Source organism: Chrysochloris asiatica, unplaced genomic scaffold, assembly GCF_000296735.1.
Source record: "Chrysochloris asiatica unplaced genomic scaffold, ChrAsi1.0 scaffold00245, whole genome shotgun sequence".
Classification (NCBI taxonomy): Eukaryota; Metazoa; Chordata; class Mammalia; order Afrosoricida; family Chrysochloridae; genus Chrysochloris; species Chrysochloris asiatica.
In genome coordinates this window covers 4,166,185-4,176,718 of record NW_006408763.1, presented here as the reverse complement: position 1 = coordinate 4,176,718, position 10,534 = coordinate 4,166,185, and the positions used below count along the sequence as shown (strand labels likewise).

At 40.8% G+C, this 10,534-nt stretch overlaps 2 protein-coding genes across 4 annotated transcripts in view; one reads left to right on the top strand and one right to left on the bottom strand.

Moving 5' to 3' along the window:
* Nucleotides 1-10,534, bottom strand: part of ASB3 (ankyrin repeat and SOCS box containing 3) — a 212,851-nt gene that overhangs the window by 95,233 nt on the left and 107,084 nt on the right. The gene's annotated exons all lie outside the window — the stretch shown is intronic.
* Nucleotides 6,954-10,534, top strand: part of ERLEC1 (endoplasmic reticulum lectin 1) — a 28,286-nt gene continuing 24,705 nt past the window's right edge. For all 3 annotated transcript variants that reach the window (XM_006873542.1, XM_006873540.1, XM_006873541.1), the window contains exon 1: nucleotides 6,954-7,335. In XM_006873542.1, coding sequence (XP_006873604.1) covers nucleotides 7,174-7,335 — 162 coding nt within the window. In that variant the 5' untranslated portion in view covers nucleotides 6,954-7,173. The remainder of the gene's footprint in view (nucleotides 7,336-10,534) is intronic.

The following is a 10,534-nucleotide window of genomic DNA, read 5'->3' as shown; positions in this document are numbered from 1 at the left end:
AACTTATGGAGATTTGTTTTGTGGCCTAAAACATGGTCTATTCTGGAGAATGTTCAATGTGCACTGGAAAAGAATGTGTATTGTCCAGTTGTTGGGTTGAATGCTCTGTACACATCTATGAGGTCCAGTTTGCTGACTGTGCTATTTAGCTCTTCTGTGTCTTTGTCAAATTTCTTTCTGGTTGTTCTATCTATTTTTGAAAGTGCTGTATTAAAATTATCCATTATTATTGTAAATTCATCTCTTTCTTCAAATCTATTTAGAGTTTGCTTTATATATTTTGGAGCTCTTTCATTGGGAGCATAGATATTTATTATGGTTATTTCATCTTGTTCAATTGTCTCTGTAATCATGAGATAATGTCCATCTTTATCTGTTATGCTGTTTTTTGCCTTAAAGTTTATTTTATCAGAGATTAGTACTGCCACAGCTGTTTGTTTTTTATTGCAATTAGCTTGGTATATTTTTTCCATCCTTTGACTTTTAATCTGTTTTTGTCTGTGTGTGTGAGATGTGTCTTTTGCAGACAGCATACTGAAGGATCTTGTTTTCTTATCCCTTCTGCCACCCTCTGTCTCTTAACAGGTGCATTTAATCTGTTTACATTCAGTGTAATTATTAATAGGTATTGATTAATTGCTGCCATTGTTTTGTGTGTGTGTGTGTGTGTGTGTGGTATTGTGGCTTTCTTTGTTCTGTGTATCTTCCTTTGTTGAGTTCATGCTTTCTGTGTTCTTTCTTGTGAGTTTCCTCATAGTTTTAATGTTTCCATGTTCTTGGATTTTCATTCTCTTGGTATGTTGTGAAGTGCTAATATTCTTTGAGGTTGCCTTATAGTCCATTAACTTTTCTCTCCATTTAGTGCAGCTTATTTTATCCTGTAATCTACCTGACCTTCTCACCATCTGGATCTCTATTCCTACGTGTTTACCTTCTTTTACATTGTACTTGTTTTGATCATAGACTGACCTCCCAGATTCTCTGTTTGTTCTTATAGTTTTGTTCTGTTCTCGACTCTTCCTTCTGCTGATTTAATTCTGGGAGGTGCTGCCACGTATGTCAATCTCTTGTTATCTGTTCTTGTTGGTTCTCAGTCCATAGAACTCCCTTTAGGATGTTTTGTAGGGCAGTGTTGGCTTTGGCAAAATCCTTTAGCTTCTGTTTATCCTGGAATGTTTTGATTACACTGTCATTTTTTGATTGATAGCTTTGCTGCTTAAAGGATTCCTGGCAATTTTTTTCTTTCAGGGTTTTATATATGCCTCCCCATTGCCTTCTTGCTTGTATGGTTTCTGCTGAGAGATCCGAGCTTAATCTGACTTGGTTGCCTTTGTATGTGACACTTCTGTTTTCCCTAGCTGCTTTCAGAAGTGTCTCCTTATCTTTGATTTTGAAGAGCTTGATCATGATATGTCTCGGTGACTTTCTTTTGGGTTCTATCTTCCTGGAGTTCCTTGAGCTTCTTGAATGTTTATCTTTTCACTTTTCAGGCTATTAGAGAAATTTTCTTACAGCAGTTCTTAAACTGTTTCCTCTGTGGACTTGTGTGATTCTTCTTGTTCTGAAATGCCAATAATTCTTAAGTTTTCCTCTTCATGTTGTCCAACATGAATCTTAGACCTTCTTCAGATTTTTTTTATCCTTTTTTGTGTTTGTTCTTCTATTGTCTTCCAGCTCACTGGTTCTGCCTTCCATCTCGTCTATTCTACTCCTTTGTCCTTTCAGAGTATTGTCTATTTCTGATATTCTGGTATTGTTCGTTTGTACGTCTTTCTGTAGGTTTTGAATTGTTTCCAATGCTGTATCTATCTTATTTGATTGTTCCTGTAGCGCTTTCCTGACTTCTTCCTTATTTTTTCTCAACCCCATTGTAAAGTGTTTTGAAACATTTTATAATCATTTTTCTGAATTCCTTCTCAGGCATTTCCAAGGCCTGCCCTCCTTTCAGAATGGAGTCCAGGTCTACCTCTAGGTCATTTGTCTCAGACATTTTATCTTGTTTCTGCACATGTGCTGATATGGTCATCTGCTATTGCTTCTTGGACATGTTTAGTGTTTATTTGTGTCCTTAATACTTAATTGAGTACGTCTTTTGGTATTTTTTATGCTTTCTGATTACTTCCAGGAAGATGTGATCAGGATATGGGCGTCCCTTTTCACTCTTCATATTGCTTAACTCAGAGTAACTTTCATACGTGTTGTCTGCCTCCTTGGTGTATGGCAGTTGGTATTGGTTCTTGCCTGGGTTTTGGTGTTTTATAGAGTGTTATTGTAGCTTGGCTATATGGCAGAAGTTGCTGGCTCTTCTTGTGTAATATAAGGAGAAAGAGTCCCCCAAAGGTAGAAGGGGGAGCATAAAACAGCAAAATAGCACCAGCGGGGGAAAAAAAAAAAAAAACTAGACTGAATACTGCAGTCTATAATCACAGAAAAGGGAGAGAAGACAAAAAAAAAAAAAAAAGTGTAGTCTAATATAAGCATGACTTTAATGTCCTCTCTTAAGCTTCTTGTTTTCAAAGCTCCCTGAGAGATTTTAAGATGCCAATGTTGGTTGTTATGCTGTAACTCAGGCTTTAATTTAATTTTTGGCCTGTTTTGTTTTTAAACTCTCTTTCCCTTGTCTCTACAGCCTTGTCCTGCCCTTTCCCGTATTAAAGGCAGTCAGCTTGTATTAGATTTACAGTCTGAAAAGGCAGTTATACTCTGTGCTATAGGGTCACTGAATTGGAATTAATTCAACAGCAGTAGAGTGGGGATTAAGGCACTGGATGAGGAATCATTTCATCATGAGTTCTCTAAGTTTTATTTTCAACTCCCATTCAAGTAGACTTACAGTATATGTTTTACTGTAAAACATCTCAAATAGTTGTCAAAATAGGTTCCATATATAAACACTAAGAGTTTATTTTTAAAAAAAAATTTTTTTTTTAAAGTAGAAATTATGAAGTTGAGTCTTCTACTGAATTGGAGTTTTTAAAAAAAATCCCTCTAGTGTAAACATGGACTCCTGGTATATTGCTGTAGGATCAGCACTGAACTGCAAACAGCAAGGTCAGCAATTCAAACCTACCAGCTGTTCCTTGGAAACCCTATAGAGGGTCACTATGAGTCAAAATCTACTAGATTGTACTTAAACAACAACAGTGGAAACATGATGTCAAAAACAAAAACAAATAAAACAAGCAAAAACACCTTTATTCCCATCCATTTGAATTCTGTTCCTTTATCTATCTTTTTCTCTTTCAGTAAAAAAGCACCACCAGCTATTTATGAAAAATACCACCAGCATCCATGAAAAGGATCAGACTTACTGGTTGGAGATTGTTGTTACATGCCGTTGAGTCCATTCTGATTCAGAGTGACTCTATAAGATTTCGAGGAGTAGCTGGTGAGTTTGAACCACCAAACTGTACCTAGCAGTCCAGTGCTTATCCTTCTGGTTATACAGACTTGTGGAACCCCTGAGACTATGAACTTAAGTAACCTTTCAGATCTGGAACTCAATTTTTAGCCACACATAAGGCAGGTCTAGAGGGTGAATAACACCACTAGGGAAGTATGCAGGCCTTAGAATAATCAACCATTTGAGATGAAAAAGGGCAGCAGTGTTTGTCCAAGGACAAAGTTAAGAAAGCAGGAAGGGGCGGGAAAAGAGGGGGAATGGAAAGGAGAAACACAGGGAGGAAGCAGAATAACTGATGTTACATTGTGGGAATTGCAATGAACCGTTGAACAGAAAACTGATTTGCTCTGTGAACCTTCACCTAATTCACAATAAAAGTTTTAAATTTTTAAATTTCATTAAAGAACTAAATCTAAACATCATCATTGATTCATCTTTGTGAAGACATATCACATGGAATCCACCAGCAAGTTCAAGAGGATTTACCTAAAAATAAAGTATTCCAAAACCAGTCTTGTCTCTATATCTCCAATGCTCCCACCCACCTAAAAGATCTTCCTGCTGCCATATATGTCCTTTATAATCAATTTCCCATACAGCAATTATAAAACAGGATTAATATCATATTAAGTATCATACAGTCGGTTCCAACTCATAGGGGTCCTGAATAGTGTTTCCAAGGAGGGGCTGGTGAGTTTGAACCCTGTGGTCCAGTGCTTATCCTACAGCATCATACACTATAATTATCCACTTCTCCCCCTAAAACTTCACAAATATAATTCATGTTATGCTGGCCTCTCTCTGACTCTCAAACTTCATCTCCTACCACCTTCTTCCACTGTCCCTCCATCACAACACACTCATCTCTGCCTCACAGCCTCAGCCTGGAAATTTCACTCTGAATTTGTGTGCGCTTAAGTGTCACTCCTCACAGAAGTCTACTCTGAATACGGCATTCTCTTTCACATCCCCTAGTTTCTCTGCAGCATTTACCACTACCAGAAATTACCTCATGTGTTTAGTCATTTAACTACCCACCCTTCTTGTTGTTGTTGTTAAGCACTGTGGAGCCAGCTCCAACCCACAGTAACACCATTTGAACACAAACTCCATTGAGAATAGATGCAATCTAAAACAGGACCCTACAAAATTTTTCATTCTCATGTAATTAAACATGTTTCTTTTCTTTCATGACTTCAGAATTTCCTCTCCTGTACAACATTGCTGCTGCTGCTGTTGTTAGGTGCTGTTGAGTCAGTTCCAACTCACAGCGACCCTGTATAGGATTTCCAAGGAGCAACTGGTGAGTCTGAACCACTGATAGTGTGATTCAAACTGCCCGTGCGGTCCAGTGCTTCACCCTACAGCGCCACAACAGGACTCTTGGACACTTACACTCATTCAATTAGTCCCCTAAATTTTCTTCTGTATGTTCATTTTTATGTTGTTCATTTAGGTAGTCACTCCATTTGGGGTTAATCTATGCATACTTAAAAACAGGGGTCACTTAGAAAAGGACCCCAAATTCAAAAATATTTTAGAGAGACCCTTTAATTAAGAGTAAAAAAGGACAAAGGCAAATCATTTGGATGAGGGCAACCATCAGTATGAGTCCATAACAGTGTCCAAAGGATTCACAGTCTCTTGCTTATTTATAGAAGATGGAACACAAGAGAAATCTGTTACAATATCATGACTTACAGCAGATCAATTCATCACTGTCATAGGCAGGAGTATGGGGTGGATGTATACATTACTGAAGGTTAGAAAATTTTATGACTAGTTCTGGGGCCCTCAGGTCACCTTGGTCAGGGTATGATTCATGACCATGGGACTCTGGTACCCCAATTTCCATTAAGGACACTCCCAGGAAAGTTCCTAAAGGGAAATTGTCCTCCCAGGGCTGGCGTGGAGTCCTGGTGTGGCAATTCTTCTATGGTCTTTCTTATTCACTGTTCAGCTTTCGCATGCATGAGGTTATTGAAAATACTATGGCTTGGTCAAGGCGCTCTGGTAGCGTAGTGGTTACGAATCGGGCTGTGAACCGCAAGGTCAGCAGTTCGAAACTACCAGCGGTTCCGCGGGAGAAAGATGAGGCATTCTGCTCCCGTAAAGATTAACAGCCTCGGAAACCCTGTGCAGGGTCGCTATGAGTCGGAACCGACTCCACGGCACATAACAACAACAACAATGGCTTGGGTCAGGCGCACCTTAGTCCTCAAGCTGACATCTTTGCTCTTCAACACTTTAAAAAGGTCTTGTGTAGCAGATTTGCCTAATGCAATACACCGTTTGATTTCCTGACTGCTGCTTCCATGAGTGTTGATAGTTGATCCAAGAAGAATGAAGTCTTTGACAACTTCAATCTTTTCTCCGTTGATAAGAATGTTGTGTATTGGTACAGTGGTAAGGAGTTTTGTTTTCTTGACATTGTACATGTTAAATTTGAAATGTCTAAGGAGCTCTGGTAGTGTAGTGGTTACGATTCGGGCTGCGAACCATAAGGTCAGCAGTTCGAAACTACCAGCTGTTCTGCAGGAGAAAGATGAGGCTTTCTGCTCCCGTAATGATTTACAGCCTCGGAAACCCTGTTCAGGGTCTCTATGGGTCAGAACCGATTCCACAGCACATAACAACAACCTCCCTGAAAGGAATCGTGGTGTGGCACTGTGAAATTTGCAAAGCTGTTTGAACTGTAAGGTCGGCTGTTCAATCTCACCAGCTGCTCCTCAGAACCCTAAGCAGTGTCACTATGGGTCAGAATAGACTCAATGACACTTAATAACAACCTCCCTGAAAAAGAATGCTCACTGCCCATGGCCAACACAACTCACTATATGGGAGGCTAAAAAGAACCGAGTATGTTTTAAAGAAGGGTCGAGAAATGCCAAACTTCTCCTGACTTTGGAATGAAATCAGACATCTGCGTTAAATAGCCACACATTCACCTAGTCCTAACACTCACATAAAAGAACTTGTTGGCTTTCTCAATAAAGTAACAACCCAACACTTCACCCCTGGGTTAATAAAGGAGCCCTGGTAGTGAAGCAGTAGACGCAGTTTCGTCCAGCTGTCAAACTAGACACGGTTATTTTCGTAGGAGGCACCGCGCGTTTTCTCACACCTGGTTTTTCCGAAACCCAGGGTTGCAGAGACTTAGGAGATGGAGAGAAGCTCTGGCGGGGAGAGGTGACGAGTGTACAGTTGCCATCTGGGGAGAAAGGGAAAGAAGAGAAACTGGAGAGGGCCGATCTATCCGGAACACCGACACTTCTCATCACTACCTCAAATTTGCTCATCTAACGTCTCGCCTCGCTCACACTCCGGTCTTCACGCTCTCCTGCACTGCGGGAGGGAACAGCCACCAATCTCCGCACTCACCGGCTTTCCGCATTCCCGCCTCTCTGCGGACCAGGTAAGTCCGAAGGCCAGCATCCTGACGTACCCTCCCACTAAGCCGCAGGGTTCGGTCCACACAGTAAAGCTGCGGTTGCCGGAATCCAAAGAATCCCTAGGGGCTCTTCAGCTTCCGTAGGCGAACGATTTGTAGCCCGGATGTTGATATGCTACCTGCCCCGGAAACGATGGCTGGAGACTCTAGAGGGGCGGGGACGGTGTTGCTGGGCTCTCCGGAAGGAGACGTGGCGACGGTTAAGCTTCAGGCTTCTTCGTACTGTTTGTAGTCCCGCCGCCGCCTTCTCCTCCTCCCCCTCCTCGTCTCTTCAGGCAGAGGAGGTTTTGGCGGCGGCTGGAGAAAGCAGCGGAGGAGGATGGAGGAAGGAGGCGGCGGTGCCCGGAGCCTGGTACCCGGAGGGCCAGTGTTACTAGTCCTCTGCGGCCTCCTGGAGGCGTCCGGCGGTGGCCGAGCGCTTCCCCAGCTCAGCGATGACATCCCTTTCCGAGTCAACTGGCCCGGCACCGAGTTCTCTCTGGTCAGTACTCTTCGCAAACTCCGCTGCCTTCCTATCCTAAGTAGGGCTTCGTCGCCTTCTCCCATTATTATTTTTTGCTTCCAAAACTTACCCTACAGGGGGTCATGTTTCCTCCTCCAATCTAAAACTCCATTTACTTTGCATTTACTCATTTAGCAAGTGTTGATGTATTTTGTGGAGCAGATAAGTATCCTAGGCATTAGGAATCCAGGGGTCACCTGTTCTCCTTTAATCTGCCGCGCTAAACTTTGCTTCCCAACACTCCCACCCTGTGGAAGAAACCGTCTTAGAACTGTGTCAGAGGACACAATCCTTTGGTATTACACACCAGCTTGCACATATACCGATACTGCTACCGAATCGTGTTGGTTTTCTTATACTCGTTCTCACTCTTTTACGTACACATAAGCGTGGCACCAGAGGAATCCTTTTCCTGCACAGTGTTTCTGAAAGGCCTGTTTGGCCTGTGAGATGCTCACGACATCCTAAACAGAATATCTTTTATAACTTTGATGTGTTATGGCTGGTATTTCAGACCCCAGCACGTGAAATTTTAATATCAGTTTTCCTCCATTGAAGACCGTTCAGATCCTCAGGGGAATGAATGAAAATTTGCAGCTCTGTCTTTGAGGATCAGACTCCTCAAAATTCTGCCTTTCCGCTTGTGGCCATTACATGCCAATAAAAGGAAAATTGTTCTTTTGGGATACTTATAGTAGTTAATTCGTTTATTTCAAAGTGAAGTTCTGGATAATGTTAAAAATAAGTTTTACTGCAATTACCTAGTCATTCTGCTTAGGACACTCTGTTATTCTATTATTACTGTTTCTTCGATACCATAATGTCAAAATAGAAGATTAACAGGATAGCATATGTCATCATTACCTCACATGCTCTGCAGTTGTCAGTTTGTGCTTGTATTTCACACCTGGTTTGTTTCTCTACACTTCTGTTTTCAGTTCTCCCTTTCTTGAAATTTTTCAGTTCTCTAATTTTTTTAGGTGCATATGTGTCTATGATGTCAGGGTTATCTTTGCATTCTGCCATAAAATATTGATATGTTAAAATACTTATATAAAATTTTGTCATAAATCAGATATAATTTTAGCAGGTGTGGGATGAGAATATTGTAGTCCAACTCTCTTGTTTTCAAAGAGCACACTTGGAATGACCATGGCAAATGTTTCAAGATTATGGTCATTGGAGTTTTTTCCTCGTGAATATGTAGGGATATATGTATGTATGTGTGTATTAAAACCTGTGAAAGCTCAGACCTGTGTAAGACAAAAATTTGTCAGAGAAGGAAAACACAAATACTTTTCCACGAAAATAAGCGATAGAAAAGTGGTAAGACTTTATGTACCCTGTTAAAGGTGGAAAACTAGGGAGACACAGGAAAACCAGCTGGCCTGTCCAGCTCCACTTCTCACAGGCTTCCATTCATTTAAAAATTTGTACCAAAAAAGAGCATATTTGTGTGTGTGTGTAGCTATTTAAGTTAACAGCTTATATATCCCAAGAGATTTAAGGAAGTTCCTGAAAAGTCTTTTCATTTAAGATTTTAAAAAACATTTTGAAGCCCCCTTGCATGTAATATTTTAATTATTTTTAAATTACATGTAGCTTCATATAAAAAACATTAGCTTTAAATTCTGTGCTTTAAATTATTACATGTATATGTAATAAGGTATTACATATAAGTATACATTTTGTTGTTAGGTGCCATTGAGTCACTTCCAACTCTTATGGCTCACCTATACACAACAGTCCTGTGCCTGGTCCTCTGCCATCCTTGGGAACTTTAAAAATTCACGGAAAATTTCCATTATCTTTTAACTCCATTTTCCACTAACGTTTTAAAGCCTGCTTGTATATACATGACCCCTGGTGTGGTACTGTAAGATAAGCTCTGGCCTGCTAACTACAAGATTGGCAGTTCAAACCCACTAGCTGCTCTCTGAAACTAATTAGAGCATGGGTTGTTGTTCAGTGCTGTCGAGTCGATTCCGACCCATAGCCACCCTGTGTAGGGTTTCCGAGGAGCAGCTGGTAAGCTTCAACCACCGACCTTGTAGTTCAAATGACTTTGCAGTCTGGTACATTAACCCACAGTGCCACACCAGGACTCCATTGTTGTTGTTGTTGTTGTTGTTGTTAAGTGCCATTGAGTCAGTTCTGACCCATAGCGACCCTGTATAGGGTTTCCGAGGAGCAGCTGGTGAGCTTGAACCGCCAACCTTGTGGTTCAAACCAACTTTGCAGTCCAGCACATTAACCCACAGTGCCACACCAGGACTCCATTAGCCTGCTATATTTGGTCAAACATTTTGTTTACTCACCCTAATGTGATGGCACTTAACAACAACAACAAGATGGCTGGAACTGGGATTGCCATGGCAGGGCCTGACCAAATGTACTTTAAGTGAAAGTGTACACAGCAAAACAAGTAAGTGATTTGTTTTTTGGTTTTTAATTTTAAAGAATTATGCTATATGGAAAATTACCATCCTATAAGCTTGTAATTGCACCAGACTGCAAAACCATTTGAACTGCAAGGTCGGTGGTTCAAGCTCACCAGCTGCTCTTCGGAAACCCTATACAGGGTCGCTGTGGGTCAGAACCGACTCAGTGGCACTTAACAACGACAAAAAAGCTTGTAATTTAAATTGCCTTTTTAGGAAGTCATTGCCATATTGTCATTCCATTTTCTTCCTGGCACTGGCGTTTGCTGGCTGAAAAGAGATCTCAATCCTTTCATATACCTATCAATCTGATTTATTTTGAAATTCCATTTTAATTATTTTTTTAGCAATGCAACATGACCTAAGGTTTGGGAAGACTTTTTTTTTTTTTTAATGTTTGAGTTATTTTGAGAAGAATCTGTCGACATTTTTCTTTGACAACCAAAATGTCCTGTGTCCCAGAAATGTTCTCTGCCAAGAAATTTGGAAGACAACTATCTGGCCGACTGATTGGAAGAGAGCCATATTTGTGCTCATTCCAAAGAGAGGTGTCCCAACGGAATGTGGAATCATTGGACAATCTCTTTGATATCTCAAGCGAGTAAAGTTTTGCTCAAGGTAATACAGAAACGGCTACAATTATACATTGACAGAGAACTTCCAGAGGTTCAAGCTGGATTCAGAAGAGGCCGTGGAACAAGAGATATCACTGCAGATGTCCGATGGATCTTGGCTGA